The 26,371-nt window shown below is 40.8% G+C and overlaps 2 protein-coding genes across 2 annotated transcripts in view; both read left to right on the plus strand.

Moving 5' to 3' along the window:
- RABL3 (RAB, member of RAS oncogene family-like 3) overlaps positions 1–2,219 on the plus strand; it is a 44,780-nt gene extending 42,561 nt beyond the window's left edge. The window contains exons 7-8 of the mRNA XM_006755352.2: positions 311–349; positions 929–2,219. Of these exons, the coding sequence (XP_006755415.1) occupies positions 311–349; positions 929–994 (105 nt within the window). The 3' untranslated portion in view covers positions 995–2,219. The remainder of the gene's footprint in view (positions 1–310; positions 350–928) is intronic.
- A 7,937-nt stretch (positions 2,220–10,156) lies between these two features.
- The window catches only part of HGD (homogentisate 1,2-dioxygenase), a 42,657-nt gene continuing 26,442 nt past the window's right edge, over positions 10,157–26,371 (plus strand). Inside the window, exons 1-4 of the mRNA XM_006755353.2 lie at positions 10,157–10,346; positions 16,023–16,094; positions 16,894–16,982; positions 20,710–20,815. Coding sequence (XP_006755416.1) covers positions 10,332–10,346; positions 16,023–16,094; positions 16,894–16,982; positions 20,710–20,815 — 282 coding nt within the window. The 5' untranslated portion in view covers positions 10,157–10,331. The remainder of the gene's footprint in view (positions 10,347–16,022; positions 16,095–16,893; positions 16,983–20,709; positions 20,816–26,371) is intronic.

Consider the following 26,371-nt stretch of genomic DNA (forward strand, 5'->3'; position numbering starts at 1 on the left):
AAAAAAATTGCATGGGGGGAAAATTGCATGAATCAAATATTCTCTGATTACTTAGTCATTTTTTTAATTATTTTTTTCATTTATTTTTTTTAATCTATATTAGTACTTTCTGGAATGAGGCAGGCTCTTAGGAAATAATCCTATGATCCTGATCTCATTAGCACCAGATTCAACTCACTGTACCAGATGCCTATAGCTATTGAAAAGACTCTTAGTTTGGATATATGCCTTTTATTCCCCTGAATGGCCATTACAATTAGCCACTTTTTCCAGATCTGTGTACTAAACTCTTAAAATCTGTTTCTCACAGGTCATAGAAAAGAGATACTTTTTAAGAGACAGTAATCAGGTCAGTATCGATCTTTTCTTTATAAAATGGGTTCTTAAATTTGTAGAGAGGTAATTTCCAAATTTATTTTCAGAAATGGTTAAAAAAAAAAAAAAAGGTCGGGGAAGTCCCTTTGTAAGCACAAGCAACTGATTTTTTGCTGTTAAACCCAAAAGAAAATAAGATCAAGGGAAAGTGAGAGTCCAAGAGACAATTAATTAATTAATTAATTAATTCCAGGAATAAGGTTTCATTATAACATAATAAAATAAAATCGTTTGCTTGAGACACCAAAGATATATATCCGAAGTCTATTACAAGCAAATAATTCATATAAAGTCCAATAGGTGAATATTCTGAGATTCACCTTCATCCTTTCTGATTTAAATGACCCTGTCACCAATTTGTTGGCAAATGTTTTCCATTTTGGGAAAACGTATTTTTATTATTTAGTCTGCTGTGGTTTTCTGAGTAAAACCACAGACTGGTGGTTCTCTCAGGCACAATAGACAGACATTTTAAAGAAAAAAAATTTAAAGGCTATTAGCATTTGAACTCTGCCTACTTGAGACTTACTGTGATTATCTTTCTTGCCTACAGATTCCAGGCTTTCCTGATCGAAAGAGGTTTTGGGGAGGAACATTGAAGGGCCTTCATTATGACTGAATTATGTGCATCCTTTGGAAGAGTGAGAAAGCAGTGGCAATTTTTCACAGCATTCTTCTGGCTGTGTTAATTATTAATGGCTCAGCCTTTTAATGAAATCATCTTAAAATGCCACCCTTCACCCTCACCCTTTAATGGAAAACTAAAAGGAACTGACAGTGCGGGAGGTCTGAACTTTGTCCCCATTCTCTCTGCTCCTCACCTTTCTGTCCCTGTTTATAGATTATGTAAAAGCCTTATGGAAATATGAGATGTTGTCAAAATGATGCAGTCAATGAGCAGTGACAGAGTGCTGCAGAGAAAATTTACTCCTGCCTAGAACCGGAGCGTTTTTGGGTCTGTAATTTTCCCACACGCCTTGCTGAAGGCTTAATTAAGCACTTCAAAAATGTATCTCTATTGTTTTACCTTCTGGAGGGGAAAGGTTATGTTAACCAGCCCTGAGTTGTCTACCCCAAACAATCTTTGTCATTTTCAAAGAAGCAAAATCATGTTATTTAATTATCTCTACCCTCATCACACACAAGGATGCCTAATAATAGCAACCCTTGTTCCCTCTCCTCTCCTTTGAAAATGGTTCAGTGGCTGGAAGAGGAGGACTAATGGCTGGAGTTAAATATAAATAGATTAATAATACATAGAGAACGGCAGTACCAGAAAAGAAGAATTCTGCAAGAAATTGACAGCTCACTAAATCCTTCACTCTTTAGGTAAAGCTGTCTGCACGATCACTGTTATCTGTTTGGAAATGGGTAAGGTGAAATCTAAGACCTGCACAAAGGCAGTAAGAAAGATTTGTAGCCTCTTCAGGTTTGCTTGTTTCTTAAAGGAAAAGTTAACTCCTGAAATGTCTCTTAACTATAGTCTATAAACTAGGAATCTTATTCTGTGTGTCAACAGTGTATTTATGGAGAGAAGTAAAAATAAGTTCCATGGCAACACATTTACAGGAATTATAAATCAGAATTCTTGGATTTCGTAAGCCAGAATTTTGGGGTGGTAGTGTGTGTATATGGATAATTGTTTGTCACTTTTTTTACCCACCTTTTTTTGCTTCTTTTATTCTCTCTGCCCTGGTTGTTCTTAAATATATAAACCTGGTTTACAAAAAATGTAATTTGCTGCCTTATTCAACACCTTTTCTTCTGCATTCTGGCTCTGGCTCTGATGCGGGACTCTGCACTCCTGATTTTGCTCTATATTAAAATATAATAATAATATTAAATACAGAGTTTCAGCTTCTCATTTTAAAACTAGGGGGAACAATAAATTCACTTTCTACTCCATTTTAATTACATTTCAGAAGTACTTGGAAACCAAGGTATGCTGAAAGAGAATGCTAAAATAAGAATATTAGAGAGTGCTTTTAGAAAGACAGTCTTCGGAATCTGCAAAAGGATGGTGAAAGCACTTTCATCAGCTAGAATATTCTCCATTCTTTCTTTGCATCCTCCCCCACAAGACTTTGTCCTGATTTATTTTTTGACATAAAGGACAGCTATGCAAATCAGGATCTGTGTGTGGAATTTGGCACAAGTGTGTTGTGACCCAGACTGCAGTTAGGAAATAGAAACCAAATAAATACATAAAGACCTAAACCAATTTACACATAAGTCAATAACTCTTTATTTACCCTTCTTCTTCTTTCTTTCCCTTAATTAAAAAAAAAAATCTATCCCAGTTTCTTTATGTTCTTCCTAATTAAAAAATAGTAACCCATCACCGGTGACTTTAAGGTCAACCTTGAAAAACTAACATTACTCCTCAACTCCATTTCTTTTTACTGTCAGGCTTGACCCTGAATTACAGTTTTCTAAGAAGAAACAAAACTTTTAACAGCCTAAGGTTGTTGTAAGTATGAGTAGCAACAAATAAGGTTGTTTGCCAAAATGAAAATTATTACCCAAAGTTTTTCAAAAAGAAGGCTTTGAAGCATTACAATTTGTGCTGAGATCTGCTCATAAAAATTGCTCTTAAATAATAAGTGTAAGTACCAAAGTGCTTCCTAAAATGTGGTAATTAAGTCTTTAATTTTCTTACTTACTAATGGAACAAGTTGCTAGCAGTAAAGAAAAACTTTTTTTTTCCTGTTGTGATTTAAATGTCTAGCCAATGTCCTTATTCAATGTGGAGGCAACCAGATGTGCAGGCACATGGCCAGTCATCCGTCCCTCAGATGGTAGGACCCTTACTTGAAAAGGATTTGGGTTGGTCCTTCATTTTAGTGCTCTAAGAAGAGCTGCTCCCAAAGGGTTTGATCCATATCAGCTTTATCTTGGTTTCTCAGAAGTCCCTGAAATTGAAACACCCATGATGTAACCCAAGTGCCTTGACACTCCTGCTTTCCTGTGCATTGTGAAAATGCACTGCATGTGCTGGGGCATTGGACTGAGGTGAAGAGCTTCTAATTGCTGCCATAATCAGAGCATTTCAGTCTTTGTTCCAATAATGTGGGCTGTGCCCAAGCTGATTTGCTCAGTGGATAGAGTGTTGGCCTGCAGACTGAAGGGTCCGAGGTTCAATTTCAGTCAAAGGCACATGCCCGGGTTGTGGGCTCGATACCCAGTAGGGGCATGCAGAAGGCAGCCAATAAATGATTATCTCTCATCATTGCTGTTTCTCTCTCTCCCTCTCCCTTCCTCTCTGAAATCAATAAAAATATATTTAAAGAAGTATTAATAATGTGGGCTGTAGCACCCAACATAGGTAGAGCCTTGCTTGAGTGTTTAATAAATCTTGGTTTAATTGAAATTTTTAAAGCATAGGTAGCATCTGTTTGAAGAAGATTAAAGGCCTAACAGGATGTCTGCATTGATTTAATATCTGTTAAAATTCAAAGGACGATACTCTTTTGGAGAAAGGAGGAGAAGGAAATAAAAAATTGATTTCTCTGTAGTCCCAAGACTGAGTTAAATCACCGTGGTAGGAAAGGAAGGGTCCCAGGAAACCTAGCCCTGGAAGAACCCTGAGCCTCAAATACTCCACAATATGCCTGATGCAGAATTGGAGCTGGAGCCTGCAAGGGCTGCTCCACAAAGTAGAAAGGGGATCTGACTTCCAGTTACAATTCATCACCTCCATTTAAGGACTTAAAGCAATTACTTTCAAACTCAAAAGTTAGTAAAAATCCTCTGAGTGTTTGTTTAAAATGCAGATTCCAGGAATTATCTGACCCCTGTCTCCCAGTGCTATGTATATAGGATGGGGCCAGGATTTTGTACAGTTGACCCTTAAACAACACAGATTTGAATTGCATGGGTCCACTTATACTCGGGTGTTTGTTTTCAACCAACAGCACCACATTTATTTTCTCAGCAGGCTAACTGCTAAGGTTTACCAAGGTCATCTATATATATAAAAGCCTGAGTGACCGTTATGACCCAACGATCATTTGACCAGTCACTATGACATACAGTACCAGGGGGCAGACGCTCAACACAGGAGCTGCCCCCTGGTGGTCACTGTGCTCCCACAGCCAACCTCCCACAGTCCTCCTCCCCGCCCCGCCGGCCAACCTCCCGCTGTCCCTTCCCTCTCCCCCTGGCCAGCCAACCTCCTGAAGTCCCTCTCCCAAGCTGGCCAAGCTTCTGCTGTCCCCCCGCTCCTTCAGGCCGGCCGGCCGGCCCTAATCACCCTGATAGGGACTGGGCGAAATGGCCTGATCAGCCCCAATTGCCAGCCAGGCCGAGGGACCCCACCTGTGCACAAATTCAAGCACCGGGCCTCTAGTCAATAAATAATGGTGAAGAATGAAACCCCCAAACTCCAACAAAGGTGTACGGTCTTGCTCAGTGCCATAAAGTACATCGAGTAATCTATCAGTTCCATGTCTTTATTGGAGACATCTGTCCTAGAGTCCTCCGTCCTCTAAGTCCATTTTGGAGTGATTGCCCGGTAAGCTCTCATTTGCATTATCTGGTATAATCCCCAGCTTCCTGCAGATGATGTTTTCCAGTTTCTTGGTGTGGCCAGGCGGTCTTCCAACTGGGATGAATTCACATACTCCTTCAGGAGGTACATGAGCACACAGATAGTTTTACAGGAGTCATTTTTCAGGTCATCACTTTCCCTCTGTCCTTAAAAATTGAAATGCTTGTGAATGCACCTCAATGCTGGTTCTTATTTTCTACCTCTACTTTCACTGTCACCCTTCCCCACTACGGAAAAGGAGCATCTTATGAATAGTACCATAGAAACATGGTATATTGTCCCAAGCTGTACGTGTCTTCAGGATGCCAACAAAAGGACAATCCTGGATATTAGTTTTACTTAAATAAGGACTTTTTTCCACTTCTTACAATTATTTTTTTAAATATATTTTATTGATTTTTTTTACAGAGAGGAAGGGAGAGGGATAAAGAGTTAGAAACATTGATGAGAGAGAAACATCGATCAGGTGCCTCCCGCACACCCCTGACTGGGGATGTGCCTGCAACCAAAGTGACCAGAATCAAACCTGGGACCCTTCAATCCGCAGGCTGACGCTCTATCCACTGAGCCAAACCGGTTGGGGCACAATTAGTTTTTTTAAATGCAGAGCTCTTAAGGAAGAGTTCCAGAGAACAAAGCAGAGTTTTGGTAAGAAATATCCAAGGTTGTGACATATTCTTTCATGTGATGGCTTCTTGCTTGAACTGTCAAAATAGCAAAATAACATTTTTAGCAAATATAATTATACAGGCAAAGATATGTACAATTAAAATTCTTACTTTCCCAACTCTTTCTGAGTAAATGAATTAAACAAAGTGCCTCAAAGTGAAAAGGTAACATTTAAAGTCAGTGTTTCCCATAGCTATAGAACCAAGCCTTTTTCAATCAGATTTCCAACTATTTACTTGCAACAAAATTAAAGAAGACCCTACAGAGTTGTTGATTAGCAGGTCATTAAAAATAATCTTTAATGATAGAACACTATGTATTTATTAGTATTTAATTCAGGAGGAGAACTGAGTGACACCATAGCAAAATTCCTTCCAGGCATATCTACTATTTATATGAACATATTTTCTCATGCTTATGTCTGTAGAACCAAAAAATAAGCTTAAGTGATGCTGAATCTTGTCTCATTCTAAAAACAAGAATTATTAATTATGGATATAGGAATTAATGGGGGAAGGGAACCATCTACCTAATTAAAGAAGCATTTCTGGAAAGACTTTACTTTGTATATTTAACTAGAGGCCTGATGCACAAAATTCATGCAAGAGTAGGGCTTCAGGCAGCTGCCTGGATCCCTCCCTCGCAACCATGGTGGCTGCAGCTCTGGCTTAGTCTGGGAGGACATCTGGTCTAATTAGCATATTATGCTTTTATTATTATAGATAATTACTTATCAAACTATGTAGTCTTTATGAGCCACTGTCCTAGAGAGGAGTCCTCCAGTCTCTTGTTGGGAGGTAAAGCACCTGCTGATAGCATGCTGGAAGTGCGCTGGGAAAGGGGGCTGGAGGTCTCAGCAGCACTTGTTGCACTTGGTGTTGGTCCTAGTCCCCACTCCCTGGCACCTGTAAGTGTGAAACTTCTCTGACTTTCCTTCCAGGGCTTCTGTGGAGCGTAGGCCTATCTTGTGCTAGAATCTGGGAGAAGCAGACACCTGGGGTCTCCCGTTCCTGGTTCTTTTCAAATTCTTCACCTCACCTATTCCCCATGTCTATACTGAATCCATCCTCTCCTGTCTGGTTTTTAGCATCTTTGTTCTTTTTGCTTGCCACTTTGGTATTGTGACTCTGTTCTGGTCCAGTATATGTCTGTCTTGGCCCTACACATAACCTGCTCCTTCTACTGGGTGTCTTTGAACCCTAAAGCACGTACCCAGCCTAGAAGGTCCCCCTATTCCCTTGCTTCAAATGTCTGACCAAATCTTCCCTTTCCTGGAAGCCTTCCCTCACTAGACCCCTCCACTCTGCTATTTCAGTTACCCTGCCCTAAATAAACCCAGGTCTTTGAATGCACTGCACTTCCCCTTCTCTGTCTTGGCACACACTCTGCCCTCTGCTCCATGCCCTATCCAACTCATTCTATGTGACTTGGCTCAGGCATCATCATCTTTGGGTAGCCTTCCCTGCTCTCCTAGTCTGGGCAAGGTGGCCCCCCATTCCTTCCAGTAGCACACTGGACTCTTCCTGTCGCAGCACATATGGCGCTCTATTGCAATGGCCCATTTACTGGTCAGTTTTCACCAGTACGCTGTCCTGCTAGAGAACAGGACTGAGGCTCAGTGATCTAATGTCCCCCACATCTCACAGGGTCTGGCAACTAGCAGGTCCTCGATAATTATAAAATAAAGAAATGAGCCCAGCTGGTGTGACTCCAAGCTTTGACCCATGAACCAGGAGATCATGGTTAGATTCCCTGTCAGAGCACTTGTACAGGTTGCTGGCTCAACCCCCAGTAGGGGACGTGCAGGAGGGAGCTGATCAATGATTCTCTTTCATCATTGATGTTTCTCTCTCCCTCTCCCTTCCTCTCTGATATCAATAAAAACATTTTTAAAAAATAAATGAGTGTGTGATTACATTAAAATGGAAAGCCAATCAAAACTATCTGTCCCTGTGTTTTATTCTCATATCCCCTTTTGTGTATATAGCATGATGCCTGGCACTAGAAGTGCTTGTTTTATTAAATCATTGCTATAAAAACAGAAAAAGACAAGAAATAGTTCCCACTTGGAGAAACCCCTAAAGTTCAGTGATAGGTTTACTATTCAATTTTAAATGTTTTCAGGGCCCTCAAAGTAATTTTCATCCAGTCAAGGATCTGTTACCACTCTCTAGGAAATCTCTCACACCTCAGGAAGAACCCAAACACCTCTTCAATCTGCCTTCAAAGCTGATTCAATGGAAAGAGCATAGAGAGTTTATGGGAAAATAAAGCGATAAAGCTTTTCCTTTGTCTCTTACTGGCTCCTATTTATTTAATTTTTTTAGCCACCAAAGACTAACTTTATATATATATAAATATTACAGAGAGGAAGGGAGAGGGATAGAGAGCCAGAAACATCGATGAGAGAGAAACATCGATCAGCTGCCTTCTGCACGCCCCCCACTGGGGATGTGCCCGCAACCAAGGTACATGCCCTTGACCGGAATTGAACCCGGGACCCTTCAGTCCGCAGGCTGACGCTCTATCTACTGAGCCAAACCGGTTCTGGCCAAAGACTAACTTTTAAGATCGGTCGAGATTCAAGATCCAATGTACTCATAAACTCAGTTGCAAAAAAATATTTTTCTTGCATTCATTTTTGATTATTCTTGAATTTACTTTTGAGTCTGCAAACTACACAAAATATAAAAACTCAGCCTTCAGTAAGCTGGGGTCTATAGCCCCTTGCTCCCAGGTTTGCATATAAATTCCAGGGAAGCTTGTATAATACCACAGTGTCATCTGTCTATGCTGATCATATGCTGAGATGCCTGGTCCACACAGTTTGCTGTCCACCTCTCACTTGTTCCTATCAGCATGGCCCCTTTGGTCCGGCTTTTTCTGTCTTAGTTCTTTAGACAAAGGCAAATCACTCTGCTGCTGCCATGGTATGCTAGAGCCTGGGGACCTCCTCTGGAGGTTGCTAAGACCCCTTCATCTGGATGGGTCAGCCATTTGGACTCGGTTTAGCTGGTGGTTCTCCGGGTCTCACCTGGAGTCGTCCATGTACCTGCAGTCACCACGCAGCCTCATTCACATGGCTGGCAGGCAGTGCCGAACTTTGCCTGAACTCTCCCCGTGTGTTCTCTCATTCTCAAGGAGGCCCGCCCAGCTTTGCATGGTGGTCTCAAGTAGCAAGAAATGGACAAATCCTAAGGCACAAGCACTGTTCCAGCCTCTGCTCGTGTCATGTTTGCTATTAGCCAAAGAAGGATTCAAGGAGGTAAAAATAAAAAATAAAAATACTCCATCTCCTGATGGGAGGAGCAGCAAAGTCACATTGCAAAGGGGCATGCATACAAGGATGGGAGGGCACTGTGGGCATTTTTTTTTTTTTTTGCAACCTATCACAGTGGTTTTATTCATTCACTCATTTAGTTGCCAATGTTTCAAAATTGGAGCTTCATGTAAGTCTTCTCTGGGAAAATCACCTAGCCTACTTAACCCATTTATATTTCCTGCCTGGTCTGTTGCACTTGAGTTTGTAATAATAAAGCCTGGCTTACAAGATTTTTTTGTGTGAAATTAAATGAGGTAATGTCTGTGGGGAAATCTGGCAAGAGGATGCATTCAATATATGGTTTCTTCCTTCCTGAATACAAGTAGCCACAAAGTTGATACCTGACCATGGCTAAGGAGAATAGCCAAGATGAAGGACAAGGAAGCCATGGAAAAAGTGACTGGAAAGTAATCCCTTGGGCTGTTTTCAAAGAAATAAAGGCATGAAGAAACAAGATTCTTAAAGAATTTATACGAATTTAAGGAATTGAGGGAACAGTAGTAAACATCTCAGTTTGCTTTGCTTCGAAAGCTCTGAATAACTCACCCAGCTCATCCTTAGGAGGCACCTGCTGAGAGCTGTCTAGACCCGGTCCCTATGTGTAAATACCTGTGCCAGAGCATAATTCGTCTTCTCACTGGTCTCCAGAGAGTGACACTTCCCTATTCCTTCCTGTCCTGAGTCAGGACTGAGTAGAGAAGTCTCTGCCACACACAGCAGGCACTAACTACTTCAGTTCCTTTCCTAGAGAGCTTTAAATTCTCTGCCTTCAGACCCTGGCTGGGTGGCTCAGTTGGTTGGAGCATTGTCCTTACACCAAAAGGTCATGGGCTCAATTTCTGGTCAGGGCACATACCCAGGTTGCAGGTTCAATCCCTGGTCAGGCTTGTGTGGGAGACAACCAATCGATGTCTCACTCTCACATCGATGTTTCTCTCACTCTTCCCCCGTCTCTATAATAAACTTTTTTAAAAAAATAGTCAAAGCCAAATCTGGGCCAAATCAAAAAATACAAATAAAAAATAAAAGCATGTCTTTGTGTGAGGATTAAAAAAAAATTCTCTGCCTTTGGTAATAAGCCTTTAAAAAAAAATGGAACAAATAATTAGTCAATCTTTACCTCAGGTGAAGAGGAGACAGGCCTCTGAAGACTCTTCCAGAAACAGTCTGGGGTCAGTAAACAAATGCAATTGTGTAAGCAGTTAGTGGAAAATAAGCTTGCTGGACTTTCCTCCTGCTTTACCAGTTAGGCAACTCTGTGGTCAGTTTGAGCGACCTGCTGACCAGTGAGTACCGCAAAGTGGTGGGAATAAGAACATTCAGCAAGTGGTTTAAAGAAGAAACAGAAGCATTTGGACTTCATACCCTCTCTGGGCTTGGGTTTCTTGAAATCACCAGGCTTGCAGCAGAAGGAAAATGGCTACACTGCAGGTAAGAAACTACCAGATAACTTTGCTGTGGCTCCTTCAGCCAGAACTTATGGAAGCTTCAGAGAATTCCATAGTGTCAGAGTTAGAAAAGACTTATGCCCTGGCACAAGCTCCCATCTTCAGAGGTTTCACTGTGGTGTCTGTGGGGCTGGGGGCGATGAAGGGGATGAAGGAGAGATGATTTTTAAAAAGGAGAGTTGACACTTTCATCGTTCATTTCAAGTATTGTATTGGGAATCTAGATATCAAAAGGGCTTCTCCCACCACAGACAGACACATGTCTTATTGTTTTTCCCCAGCCTTCCACTCTCCAATACCTTCCTGGTACTGAAGCTTTCTGGACAGCCTCTAGCTGACCAATTACATTTGTTTAATCTATTCAGTCATTTTGAGGCCCACAAACAGCCCTTGGCCAGTAGAAGTTTTAACACTTCCTCTAGGAAATCATTCCTTTTTATCATTTAATGTGCAATTGAATGTGTGGGTTATGTTCAAAGGTAGAGGACACACAGAGAGCCTGCCTGTTCTGGGGTCCAAGACTGCTTCAGCTAAATTCAAGCTGCTACAGGGACAAATTGAGATGCCCCAAGAGGTGGTTGGAGGTATAGATCTGGATCTCAGGGGAGTGGGTAAGGCTAGGAGAATACATATGGGAAATCATCATATCAAAGGTATAGTTGAAGTCTTGGAGGAGTGCATAAAAACTGTGTTTCTTAATGAAAATACTGTGGGGGAGTTCAGCAAAAAATTCAGCAGGGGTTGGAAATATCCTTACCATTTATAAATAAATTATATTTAAAATCCTCCCCTGCTGAAATTTCTAAGCAATTTATTATGCACAGAGCCAGCACACCAATGTAAATTGCATGCTGGTCTTTGTTCTTAGTTTCAAAGGCATTCATCCCAGCCTGCTGTCTAAAGGTTAGCTCTAGAGATCAGGAATCCAAACACAGAAAGCCAGATTGCGTCATTCTAATCAGTAAGCCTTATATATTAAAAAAATATATATTTCTCAGCTCTTATTTCTTCATTTTAATGGACATGTCAACACAAAGCCTCAGATGAAATCACATTTATATAAAAGCAAAACGAGGGGAAGAAAATTCAAAAGATAAAATAAAATTAAATTTAAAATAGACCATACCCTGTGTTCTTAAATAAGTCTTGATTTCCTCTTTTCTAAAATGAAGAGCTCTTTGCTCTGGCCAGTGTCTCAGTAGTTAGAGTGCCGGCCCATGCATTGAAGGGTCACAGGTTCAATTCCCCATCAGGGGTACCTACCTGGGTTGCAGGTTCTATCCCTGGCCCTGGTCAGGGCCCCTGTGGGAGGCAACTGATCAATGTATCTCTCTCCCCTCTCTCTCTCTCTCTCTCGCTCTCTCTCTCTCTCTCCCCCTCCCTCCCTACTCTCTCTAAAAATTAATGAGAAAAATGTCCTTGGGTGAGGATTAACAAAATAATAATAATCTATATATATAAAAGGCTAATATGCAAAGTGTCCCCACGGGAGTTTTACTGAGAAACCGGGAGTTCTATTGCTCGCTATGACGTGCACTGACCACCAGGAAGTGGCGCAGAATGAAAGAAGGCCCCGGCCAGCAGCCAGAAGAAAGGCCTTAACTGGTAGCCGGAAGGCCCCGATTAGTCCTGACCGCCGGCCAGACCTAGGGACACTACCCATGCACTAATTTCATGCACTGGGCCCCTAGTATAATAATAATAACATGAAGTGCTCTTTAACATGCAAACTTTGGGCCCCACCACCAAGTATTTTGATTCACTAGGTTGGGGTCTGCATTTAACAACCTCTGGGGTGATTCTAATGATTAGCTAAAGACAGGTCCCACTGGTCTACATAATTATTATTTCTGCTGTAACAAATTACTGTAAATGTAGTGGCTTCAAACTGCACATGTATTCTCTTATAGTTCTCCAAGTCAGAACTCTGAGATCAGTTTCATTGGGCTAATGTCAAGGTGTTGGTACGCCTGCTTCCTTTTGGAGACTCAAGGGGAGAATCTGTTTCCCTGTCTTTCCCAGATTCCCCAGGTTCCCTACAGTCTGTGGCCTCTCACCATCTTCAAAGCACAGCACTCCAATCTCTGTTCCCATCACATCACCTTTTCATTTTCTTCAGTTAAATCTCCCTCTACCTCCCTCTAGTAAGGACACTTGTGATTACATTTAGGGCACACCCAAAAAATATAGGCTTATTCCACCATCTTAATCCTTACTTAATCACAACTGCAGTATAAGATCTGCAAAAATCATATCTCTTCTGCTATTTAAGGTAACACCTACAAGTTCCAGGGATTAAGATATAAATATCTTTGAGGGTCATTTTCAGCCTACCGCAATTATCTGCAGGTTCCCCTAACGACCTATAGTCTAAGTTCCCAACAGATGAATTAGGAATACTGGACTCCTTAGAGAGTAAAAATGGTAGCTGTAGCTCCATCTCTACCCTGACGTCTCTCTCTCTCTCTCTCTCTCTCTCTCTACTTCATGCCCAGTAAAAGGAAAGGAGGTGCACCATCTGCTTGTCCCATCAGGGTGTTACCAGATCAGAGTCAATAGAAAACAACTCATAAAACCACCCTTGACAAATAAATCATATCCTGGGGACTAGGTGAGAATTAAAAAACTGTATAGTCAGGAGCTGTCAAAGAACTGATGGTATTGAAGTTACATGGAGCTCAGTAATTTGTTCTTTTATTTAGAAGAGATGCATATAATTCTCTTGGAAAGAAATTAAATCATACTTTTATGTTGGATAAAATTATTCAGAAATCTGGACTGAAGAAAACATATAAACACACTTGCTAAATGTTAGACTTTTTTGTATAAGATATATTTGCACATAGTCACTGAATCAGCTGGAGTTGAAGGCTTGGATTTTCATAGCAAATATAAGCAGGGTTGAGATTCGGTCCTTGATCTCAAAGCCCAGGGAAAGCAGCTGCAGAAAATGGGTTCCTTCATTCGGATACCTTCAGCAGCGAGGGACCTGGAATTTTAAAGCTCTAACGAACTCACCTGGCACTTTTCTCTCAGAGGAGTAGGAAAACCAACTGATGTGATAGTGACTCAGCAATTTCCGCCCTCCTCTTCAGTCAGTGCACTACAGAAAAGATTGAGAAAGTGATTCAGAACTCACACCTTTCCAAATCACCAGCTAGCTGTGCTTGCTACTTTCTTTTCCATTTTTTTTTAAAGCAATAGGAAGCAAATGCTTCAGAACTCCATATACTAAATCTCTCTTCCCTTGTTCTGAACATATATAACCGTGGGTTCTGTTCTGAGGCCAGCAGTTGTGAAGAAGGGAGAAGACCCCGTGCTGGCCAGATAGATGGGCTGCATTCCCCCGCACTCACACCCTCTTGCCTTGCTTGCTGAGAGAAACAATGAGGCGGCTGAACAAAGTAAAGACACTATGACCCTCAGTGACTTCAGGCACAGATTGGTCTCAATTCCATTTCACAGAATTTAGGGTCATTACCATTTCTCAGCAGCTCACATTCCATCCTGTTCATGGTGAGCATGAGGTGCCTTTAGAGAGAAGAAAATTGTGCTCAGTGGAGAGTCAGAATGCTGGATGGTCTCTGCTGTTTCCCCAAAGAAATCATTCCAAGCTGCATGCCGCTGCTGTTAACCAATCTGTATATAATAGAACTCGATGTTTTTAGTGCTGATAGATTTTCATATAAAAAAAATTGCGTCTGGAGGCAAAAAGAAGAATTTCACTTCCATTGCTTTCTAGGTCATAACATTTCACATTTGATGTTCCTTTCCAAATATAGACAGCTGCTGGCCTGCTCATCGCTCACACATGCAGGCGCGTTGCATCAAGCTCATCCTTCTCCGTGCTGCTGAGCGCTCTAGAGGACTGGCCCTCCACCCACTTACATCCTTCTTATCTTATGTCTCTTAAAGGCATGTGCTCAGATGGTGGCATTTCCCTCCCTGAGCAAGGCTGCACTTTCATCCTGGGCTAAAATTAAGTACATTTATTAGGAACAGCTGGGGTGGGGGTGGGGAATGGCCATTTGTTTTGATGGGTTTTTTTGTGTTTTTTTTAAAATATATTTTATTGATTTTTTACAGAGAGGAAGGGAGAGAGATAGAGAGTCAGAAACATCGATGAGAGAGAAACATCGATCAGCCGCCTCCTGCACATCCCCCACTGGGGATGTGCCCGCAACCCAGGTACATGCCCTTGACCGGAATCGAACCTGGGACCTTTCAGTCCGCAGGCCAATGCTCTATCCACTGAGCCAAACCGGTTTCGGCTGTTTTGATGTTTAAGTTAGAAAAAAAGGGGGTTCTAATCTCACTTTAACAGCATACATATATTCTTAGGATAGGATCTAAGTGACAACTAAATCAAACAATAAATATCTACTGAGTACCTTCTATAAACCAGGCACAGGGCATATGGAGATACATAAGAATGTTGTAGTCTCAGACTTCATGGGACTTATGGACTGATGGAGGAGTCAGACAGCGAAGAACTCATAGCTGTGTTAAGGGTTGTAACAATGAGCTTCATGGGCTCCACAGGCGTTACTTTGTTGAGAAACCAGCTAACTTTATTTTCTCTGGGTATAAACAAATGACAATCAGAATAGACTCCATTTTGTGATGGCAGGCAGATTCTGGTTTTCTACTGAAAACCAGAGGGAGAGGGAGAAAGAGATAGAAATATCAATAATGAGAGAGAATCATTGATTGGCTGCCTCCTGCATGCTCCTGTGGAATCGAGCCTACAACCACGGTAGAATATGCCCTTGACTGGAATCAAACCTTGGACCCTTCAGTCCGCAGGCTGACACTCTATCTACTGAGCCAAACCGGCTAGGGCTTCAAGCTTCATTTTTATAGATGAGTCAGATCATGTCATCTTCTATCTACAGTAAGGCTAATTTTGAGAGCTTCCTCTCAAGAATATTGCTATCAGAATGGATCCATGCGCCTATTTACAGTTGCTTGTTTCAGAGTATGAATGGGGAGTGGAGCTCCCCAAACCCAAGGAGGTTGCCATTTAGGCCCAGCAATATCCTATTAATCTGGAGAGGGTGATGCATGAGCCTTCTACCCTATTAGGGAATCCTTCATGGAACCAGAATTAAAGAACCTGTCCTTAGAGTAGAATAATTAAGAACAAGCCCATAAATTTACTAAGTATAGCGAAGGGTGGAGAGTCTATGTCAGTGATGGCGAGCCTATGACACGAGTGTCAGAGTTGACCCGCGAACTCATTTTTTGGCTGATTTTTCTTTGTTAAATGGCATTTAAATATATAAAATAAATATCAAAAATATAAATATTTGTTTTACTATGGTTGCAAATATCAAAAAATTTCTATATGTGACACAGCACCAGAGTTAAGTTAGGGTTTTTCAAAATGCTGACACGCCGTGCTCAAAAGGTTCGCCATCACTGGTCTATGTCATCCAGCATTCTTCTTCCAACTCATTGGTAGTCTTTAAAATTCACACAGAATCTATTATCTTTCCTAAATGCTTCATATGTCAAGACATAGCAAAAATATTATGTATGGAAAAATCATACACAAAGACATGTTCATGTAGAAACTCTTACCTTTGTAGACTGTAGGTGTTGTGAAATGCTCTTTAAGTCCCATTAATGGTGGTCTTTGTGCTTTTGTCACATGCAGTACATTTCTGGATTCGGGAACGAATGTGCCTCAGAGGACCCCCGATGCCCTGGTGCACTGCCAGAAGGACAGGTACGAGTAAATAGAATATTAGATTAGAAAGTTCTGAATTATAGGAATGAATGACCAGCTTTCAGGCCAAGCACCTCTACCCACTGTAGCTCTCATAATTCAGCCTGTGAAGTTTTACAATCTTTCAGACAATTAAAATACAGAACAATGACAACACAAAGATTAAAGTTGGATGATAGTTATTTTATGGCAAAACACTAAACTCAAAGTAAGAAGACTAACTGTAGGATTTTCAGTAAGATTTCCTAGGTCCAAGGCTAAGGGAACTTTTTTTTATATTCCCTTGAACAGCATCAGATATAACAATGATGACAAAATAATCAGAATTTTATGCACAAAGATGTTCACACTAGTGTTGATTACAATAGTAAAAATATGGCAAACCATTTTTCAAAAAAAAATTGAAGTATATTTTATGGCATAAGAAAATACTCATCATATAGTGTTTCCTCTTTTTAAAGGTCCCAATTGTTACAGAACTATACATATCATAATATCCCCATTTTGGAGGATTAGAATGGAAGGAAATACACCAATATGACTACATTGGGTTATTTCTTGACTGTGACATAATAGGTTATATTTTATAAATTTTCTACAATAGGCATGTGTTACTTTTCTAATAAAGGGAAAGTCACCTAAAAAATTATTACAAAAAGTATATATGGGTTGGGGATGGTCATATGTAGTGCCCAGTGCATCCCCCATTCAGGATAGAATCCTCTCACAAGTTGCATGGTGGGAAGGTAGGATGCATTTCTGATTGAAGTGATGCTATTTATTGCCTTCTTTGTTTTAGAACAATCCTCAAGTTTGTCCCTACAATCTGTATGCTGAGCAGCTCTCGGGATCAGCTTTTACTTGTCCAAGGAGCACCAATAAGAGAAGGTATGAGGATTAAGTTTATTCTGACCTGCAGACTGTGGGAGCTATAACTACTACTTAGTGTTGCCTCCTACACCTGGGCCACAGCCTCATAGGGCTGCCCAAGGTCCTCCTTCTCACAGACTGTGCCCAGGATCATAGGCCTTGCCTCCAGCTAGAATCAAGTGACCGGTGGATGAAGCTGAGAGAACAGCAGCACCGAGCCCGGAAACACACATCCACTTCCATTTACAAATTCTCACTTTTACTCAGAAGAAAATGTTCCCAATAGTCTGGCCTTCCCTAAGGATTGTCCAATTGAGTTTTGGATTTTGGTTTACTTGTTTGTTTTGTTTTTTATAATGATTACCTCAAAATTATAGAAGACTCAGCACCATATCTTCCTCGGCTGACTGTTCTTTGCATGAAAAGGTTGGATAATCCAAGCTTGAGTATTTGAAAGGTCATGTATTACAGCCCCTTGTGGTTTGAATTAATAAGGTTTCTACTCTTTGGAATTTGCCTTTGCTGGAAACCAACATATTCATTGGCACAAGGTGTCATATTCCATGTTTGCTCGAATCCTATAAACCAGGCCAATGAACTCGCTCCCTTAACTCCTAAGGGACAGGTTAGATGCAGTAGTTGTGGTTTGGGGAGGCAGTAAGTATTTTGATTTAAACATGTCGTGTCTAAATGTAGGCATTTCAGGCTAGGGCGCCTGTGAGGAGGTCTGCCATTGGTATTGGAGATTTAGAGCAGCAGCAGGAGGTCTCGTACTGCTTAGTGGAAGGGACTAGGTGTCTCTCCACGAAGTTCTCCTGAGAAGCAAATAAGACAGGGAGTACAGAAGCAGGATGGACCACACAAAAGATAGATGGTTCCCCTTAGTGGTTAATCATGCCCACTCTGGGGTCAGGCACCCTGGGTTTCAATCCTGGCTTCTTCTCTTTGCAGCTATGTGAACTTGGGCAAGTCATCTACACTCTTAGAGCCTCAGGTTCCTCACTTGTCAAAAAGATAATAGTAGTACCTATTTCATAGTTGTCATGAAGATTAAGGAAAGAAGGTATGTAAAGTGCTTAGCACATTGCCTGGCACATGATTGGTGCTCAATTAACATTAATTATGATAATCATCATTATTGCCACCATGGCAGAGTTTCTTCCTCCAATACAGAATATCTATCCCTAAGAGGCTATCAGAGAACTGAGTGTGAGATATGGCAGGTACTAGGGTACTATGTCAATATCAAATGGCTTCTCTCTCAATAGATATGTGCACGGGGGGGAGGATGAAATAGTTTCCCATACTTGTGAAAAATCAGGGGTTAATTCTATTATGATTTAATCATCTCTCTCTGTGCAAACCCAATAATCAAGGTAAGGTAAACATAGATAATTCCTGTCCATTCCCATGTATAACAACTTGACCTCCATGACTATGTTCTTGACTTAATGTCGTATTCACTAATGGGACACCTGGATTCTGGATTCTGCTGCCTGCCCCCATTATTCAGCAATATCTTCAGCCAGCAGGAGCTAAGCTCTGATCCAGGAGGCTGAAAATGAGCGGTTGGCATTTCATTAAGAAGCTGGCATCATTCCCTGAATCAGAATTAAATCTCTGTCCTGGGCAATGTATTGCTGCTTGGGGATTTTTATAAACTCAGCTAAAAAACAAGGGATCCTAGGCACGGCTCACCCATCTGTTTAGAACTCTTTAAAGATAGCCACATGAATTTTGTGAAAATGATCAAAATCCCCAATGGGAAGAAGGAACCAATCCCATCCATAGGTGAGTAAGCCTAGCATTCTTATAGTCACCACGTGTTTAAGTCACAGAGTGCAGTGCAGAGCCCCCGCAAAACTTATCGACCAAGGATTGATTTTTATAATATTAATTAACTGACTCCTTAAGTCATGAGAAAGTAAGAGTCAGGACAGGGAATGTGGAAAATTTGGACCATCATAAAAATCCAGCTGATTAGGAGTTGACATACAATTCAACATGAATCTAATAATTGAGTACCTACTCTGCACCAGGCACTCTAGGTACATAAATTCTGAATCCTCACAACAATCCTAGGAGATAAGGATGAGAAACACAAGGTCGAGAAAGTGTCTTAACTTGCCCATGATCACACAGTTGGTTCTAGATACACTCACACTCTCAACTCCATAGACTATTAGAAGCTGGAGAAGCTTCGTTTTTTCATGCCCTAAAAGTCTAAGGTCTGGGGGTTACATCATCTAGAGCTGGAGAAATCAAATGGAAACTGAATAAATCTAGCCTTTTAATCTAATGGTTCAGTGTCCTGTCAGGCTAACTCCACCCCCACCCCAACCCCCGCTCTGAAATAGACTGTCCTAGGGCTTGAAGGACCAGAGCCTGTTCAAGCTTCTCTGGTCTCCCATTGTCAGAAGTAGTATTCTTCTTCCTTTTGTGCTCTGTCAGGGTAATGGCCTCTGAAAGGACTTTGTTCCATTTTAGTGAGTTTCAGTGTCCCTCTCCACTTCTGGAGTTTGTCCTCTAGGTGTCCTTCAAAGTTTCTTCATCAGAGTCTTCTTTTCCTCCTCAAGCCTGAGATCTGGGTCCTGACAGGAAGATCTTTGGCTCAGGCCTTGACATAGACAGATAAAATCTGGAAGGAAGGAAGGAAGGAAGGAAGGAAGGAAGGAAGGAAGGAAGGCAGGAAGGAATGAAGGAAAGAAAGGATGGAAAGAAAGAAAGGATGGAAGGAAAGAAAGGATGGAAGGAAAGAAAGGAAGGGAGGGAAGAAAGTACCATAGATGTACTATAAGAAAGTAAGAACAGATAGTCTTACAATTTTGGAATACAGAAGTGTTAATTTCCTAAACTTCTTATAAATTAATATTAAAAAGACAAATAACCCGATAGAAAAATTATAAAGGACTTTTATAAGAAATTCATAGAAAAATTACAAAGATTCAATAAACATACAGACTCTCAATCTTATTCATAATAAAGGAAATACAAAATGAAAATGAAATTTTTTAACCTGCAAGGGCAAAATTATTCATAATAACCTATATTTGTGAAGATGTGGGTGATTAGACACTTTCACATATTTTTGTTGTGAGAATAAAGTGTTACAATGACTTGGCAATTTTGTTCATATATGCATTGGGCATATCCGAGAGGATAGACAAGAAAATTGTGGAGCTCTGATGCCTCTGAGGATTGCCTCTGAAGGAGAAAGCCATTTACCTTTCAGGACTTTTTAAATTATGTGAATTATTTTTTCCACTGACATGTATTACTCTTTATAATTTTAAAGAATACAATTTATTTACATATCAAAAACAAAGAAACCACCCATATCTTCCAATCTACAAAGGATTCATTGTCCTCACCTTCCAGAGCAAGGACTGGTATTTAATGGCATATATAAACTAATGTTTTTCTATGGATTTTCCTGCACAGATGTCCTTCAAGGTATTTCCTTTTCCTTTACAGTTGTCATTGGGAAAGACAATTCTTCATTTTTGGTCAGTATGGGAATAACTGGGGGCCAGAGCTTTAATGTGAAGAGTACAGGTAGAGTAGAAAGGTGAGAAGACACCAAGGTAATGGGCAGCAGTGGCTATTAAGGAGTGATGCTGTGTCATTGTTTTCACATTAAAGTGCATAGATCATTGTTCACCCGTGTGCGTTCCTGAGAGTACTTCCTGAGCCAGTCTGTATGTCACAACATCTCCCTAAGACATGTGTCCTTGCTTCCTCCCAGCTGGCTGTATAGGATTCTACCTTCAGTTTCTCACAAGCCCTTTGAATCCACTGACCAAGGCCATGTCACTAACAACTGGGATGAAGTTGATCCTGATCCTAACCAGGTAACCAGGTTCTGTGAATTGGAACTTGCCATGTATCCAAAGCCTTGAATATTAATATTTAAGTCACTCCTGGGTCTTTGAGAAATTAGACAGTGTTTTTTAAAATAAATATTAAGCTGTATCTTTTGTTTTACTCAAACTTGGGTAGGAATTTTGGATTTGATTGATTGTGTGCGTGTGCGCGTGTGCGCGTGTGCGTGTGCGTGTGCATGTGCGTGTGTGTGTGAGCTTGTGTTTTTCTAGCCTAATGGTGACTAGGTAGGCACAGAAGTGGTTCAAACTCGGCAGGACTGCCAAGGTGAGTTGGTTGAACGGAAATTATACAGGCTAGTGAAAATATCTTCATGTCCATAGATTAGTTGGTTTGTTTTACTCTAAACTTACCGCAGAATATAAAAAACACATTCAACACTCACATAGCTGGAAGAAAGGCCTCTGGCGAAGGGATGGGAGACTCGTCTGAGCTGGAGTCTGTAAGTTTACTGTGGTGACAGGCTGCTGTCACATTCTCTGCAGACCTAGGGGATTCCATTTCTTGCGAAGCTTCCTTTTGTTTGAGTGACCAGAGGGCTTTTCTTCTGGGCATCAGTATTTACTCTGCTTTCAGAATGAGACAGACCCAATGCTACAATGGACTGAGCTATATATTATTTTTTTTACCTTCTGAGACCCCCAGTGTATCCCCTTTGTCCCTGAGCTTAATTAGGTACATGTCACTGAGAGCAGCTATATAGTGCAGGAAGAAAAACAGGCCTGTGTTTGCATCCCTGTTGCTCTACTACCCGCTGTGTCTTTGAGCCGTGGCATTTTACCCGTAAATTGGCATGATAAGCTGCTGTGCGGTGCTCTTGTGAAGATTATGTAAGAGAACAGGTGTGAACGTGCTTCAAACAGTGCCTGGCACACAGGAAAGAGGTGAGAACCTTGATTCTGATACAGCCATTCGACATATTCACTTAAAGGCAGCGGTAGTGCATATAATTGCAGAAATTGTATTCAGGTAAATTTGTTTTTTCCTTTCCTATTATTTTTTATTCTGAGGTCCTGTCTGCCAAACTGGCAAAAGACAATTTCATCTCTGTCTTGACTTGGAATTGCTGGTCTTAAAAGATGCCAAAGTAGGAGTGGGGGTCGGGCCTTGCTGGTTGGTCCTTCTCACTGGGTAGTGTTGAGACACCCACTGTTCTGCTGCTATCTTGCCAGGTTTAGGCATGGAATCATCTGCAAGGCCACTCTGGTCCTGTTGTACTGGATATGCCTCAGAGCCATTCCCTCCTCTGGGAGTTCCCAGGTCACAGATTCAAGAACCACCCCTCCCACCAGTCGGTATCCAAAGTCCACACAGAACAAGAAGCCTTTCTCTCTCCTTCCCCATCTCCCACCCCTTTCCAAAGCCCAAGAAAAATCTGCTGCCTCCTCTTGATTTACCAAAACATTATGTCTATACCTACAAATACCTCCCCCACGAAATGCTTCAATTTTTTTATAGATCCAGAATAATTCATAGTCACTTTTGGTTTCCTGCTCTGCTCCATCTCTTCTCTAATTATGGAAACCTCAGAGAATTAAGTACTGAATGATACTCCCCTCCAGCAAGGGCAGAAAAGGGATTCAGAGTGGGGGGAAATATGAGTTAACAACTTCAAATATTATCCACCTCACAACCATCCCAAAACCAGGATATTTTGTCTGAACTTTCACTTGTGTGGAATGTAATGCATGAAGCAGACATCCTTCTCAGTTGACCACTGGCCTGTATATTGCGTATTGGCCTTTGAGCATATTGGAACAAGTCAGGCCCTGCTCCAACCTCTAACCCCACAGACACGGTCCCCTGCCAAGACAAAAGGTTGGGCTTTCAGCTCCTGCCCCTTCCCCTTCTGCTGGTCAGGGCCCTTGTGTGGGGGACAATTTGTACAACCAACCTGGGGACTTGGTCTTCACTTCATCCTTGAGCCTCACCTGGGTTCCTAATCCAATAGTATCTTACCACCTTCTCTCCCACACTCTGGGGTAAGAAATGCATCTGGCATACCAACCTCATTTTATATAAGGTTGAGGTTGGAGAGGAGCTTATTAGCAGTGAAACAACCATTTCACAGAGCGCAGTGGAAAATCCTATATAATAAAAGCAAATATGCTAAGTGTCTGACTGTTTGACTGTTCACCAGTTACTATGATATGCACTGACCACCAGGGGGCAGACACTCCAACTGGTAGGTTAGCTTGCTTTTGGCGTCTAGCAGATTGGGACTGGGCAAGACAGGGTGGCACACACAAAACCATGTATCCTATACTTTATGGATTAGTTAAGGTGGTAATTCTTCTGTGCACTAAATTTGAGAACCATTGAGCTAGATTAAAGGAAGGATTACAGGAAAAGTCAATAAGATGTTTGGGTATTCAAACCATGGCCCCTTAACTATTTAAAAAGGAGTGGTTATTTAATAACTAGGGGTCGAGTGGGGAGTTTCAGTGTCCCTGCCTGCTCAGTCATCCACACCAGTCACTTAAGCCTCTATCACCTTATACAGTGGCTCTCAACCTGTGGGTCACGACCCCTTTGGCGGTCAAACGACCCTTTCACAGGGGTTGCCTAAGACCATCCTGCATATCAGATATTTACATTACGATTCATAACAGTAGCAACATTACAGTTATGAAGTAGCAATAAAAATAATTTTATGGTTGGATCACAACATGAGGAACTGTATTTAAAGGGCCAGAAGGTTGAGAACCACTGCCTTAGTGTCTTCTTAGATTTGATCATGGTTATGTGGGCAACAATGTTGCCCACTTATTTTATATTTTATTTAGGGTAGGGGGGGTAGATTTTAAATCTAGCCTTTAAGGAAAATGTGACTCTACTATGAGTGTGATATGTAATATGTGCAGTATTATCCTTTTATTATATATCTTTATTTCTATGACTACTATTGTCACATTTTATTTAACATAAATATATCCTTTTATAACGATTATTTGGGGAATACAGATAACTTCTCAATGGAAGCTAACCATGTCCTGGTAGAATTTTTTTGGTTTTGTCTTATTATAAAGACAATAGACACTTATAAAAACTCAAATGATGTTAAATTAACAAAATAGGAAATGGAAGTCTCCCACCATAGGTGAGAGGCAAGTATGCCATTTGGGCATGTTAGTTCATTATTTCATAAATTGTTAACATAAATTGAGAGGGAAATTTGAGGCAACTGCATTAAAAAGCATGAGTTAATATGGAGGTATCAAAATAGCTGTATCAAAGGTTTCTGCTTACTTTCTAGTAGGTTCTCAGTACATATTTATTTCCTCCCTGCTACCCGATGTGTCCCATTTAAACCTTTCTTTGCATTTCTCCTTGAACGTGTTACCTTTCCCCATTTTGAATTCCTTCAAACACTTTCTAGATGGTGGCCACCAAATGAATTTCTTCTCCAATATTCCCCCTGCTCATTTTTGACCTGTGCCCACATACTTTGGGATCGATGTTCCCCAGAACTCAACAGTGCCTCTGTCAACACCAGCCCCATCCAGGTAGCAGTTCATCATCTCCCTCCTCTGTGATTCACATCACCTGCCATCCCGTGTCCCTTGCCATGATGCACACACGCTGGCTGTTCTTGCTACATTAATGCTTTTGTCTTTTCATTTACACCTTCTTGACAAGTTAATATCTCTTTCCAATTTGGTGCTTCATTAATAACCACAGCAATTTGCATTCATCACTTTTCCCCCTCATAACCTCTTCTAAATATATATTCCAGACTCCCACCAAGAAAGTCTGAGAAAATTATAGTTAGGTACCTATCTGACAACTCTTCCAGCTGAAGTCTGTGTGGTAGGTATGTCTTCACCTGTCACAGATCAAAGCAAATGATTCATCAGCTCCACCAAGTTCCCATCTTAGTCATCTCTGGGTATTTGAAGATCTGAGAATTACCTAATGTTTTCTCCACGAGAACATCATGGGATATGCTATCATCACTGTTATCTTTTTGATACCCTGCTCAGAAAACTGGGGACTATACCCACAAAACATTCATTTTCTTTTAGTGTTTATTTAATGAATTATTTAAGAATTAATGTAAACTCTTTTTGAGTATATTTAGATTTAGCTTGTGGACATAACAAGTTCAATTCATTAATAACTTAGATAAGAAATATACTTAATTGTGTTCATCATTCACCTTCCTCTAACTTCTGGAACCTCATCATTTAACAAACAAATCTGCATCCAATTTAACTGATTTTACAGATTTCAATTAGCATTCTTGAATCAGTATTCTTCTTGAAGGTCAGAGTCCTTTAAAGTTTATCTTTTTTTTATTACTACATCCCCAACCTCTTGATTGTTGGAAAGTCAGACTCTTGACCCAATTAAGCCTCAGCTGAGGAAACTACCTTTTAGTTCTCAGTATAATTTGAACTAAGTGATAAATTATATCAATGCTAATTAAAGACTACATCATAAAGTTACCTTCCAGGACATGCAAATTATAACAAATGTTTCAAACACTTATCTAATTTGTCAGACTGTTCAGGTCTCACAATCCTAAAAGCCTCTTTCCTCCAAAACTTCTTGGGTTCTCCACCTCTTTAAGTCTTTAACCCTTTGTAATTCATCCGGCCCTGACTGATCTATTGAAACTATTTACACTTCTTTAAACAACATTAATGCACCCCCCATTATTAATATATGTTTTTATTTAAGACTTATATAAAAGTGTCAATGCCCAATAATCCCACCAGTGCAAAGTTAACAACTTCTAATGCTTTGGTTTCTTTCCAGTCTTGTTCTTTGTACATAAATGTTATTTAAATAAATGAGGTCCAGGATCCCATGCAGCCGGAGACCAAAAACAATTGAAAATAACTTCAAGCTTCACTTGTTTCTCCTGAAAAAAAAAACAAGAAGACCCACTATATGTCCCACAACATAACTTTTTAAAATCTCCTTTCCCCAGTTTTTCCCAGACTCCAGCTCTCTCACACTCTGAGATCTATGCCTTCATCATCTTCACAGACCTGCAGGATCCAACATATGCCTTCTTTTAATGCAGAATGACTAGAATTTATTGATGATATTCCCTGATAGCTTGGATCCCATCAGCCTATAAATAGACTAGATATCATTTCCCTAAATGCACTCATGGGCGTTGGCCATCAGTGCACTGCACGTTGCCCTGTTCAGCCCTTTTAGATAGCCTGCTAGCTCTTTTACCAGTACATCTCCATCAACTTGTATTTTACCCCTGAGAAAGATGTTGGAGCTGTCTGCAAACCAGATTATTTCATTGTGTCTGTCTCTTATTTTCCATTGTGTAAGAATATTAAATGGGCCCTGTGTCAGGACTTATTCCTGAGGGAACATTTCTGTTTATGTTTCTCTTCCAAAGTCATTTCTACTTATGCATTTCCTTGTTTTCCTATCAGAAAGTGTCCACACTCCCAGGATCTTCTGTAATAGGTTCCCCAGGGGGCCGAGACTGTACTCCTGTTTATCTCCAGAACCTAGCATAAAACTTGGCACACAGATAGGTTCAATAAATCATT

This window comes from Myotis davidii, unplaced genomic scaffold (genome assembly GCF_000327345.1).
Source record: "Myotis davidii unplaced genomic scaffold, ASM32734v1 scaffold292, whole genome shotgun sequence".
Lineage (NCBI taxonomy): Eukaryota > Metazoa > Chordata > Mammalia > Chiroptera > Vespertilionidae > Myotis > Myotis davidii.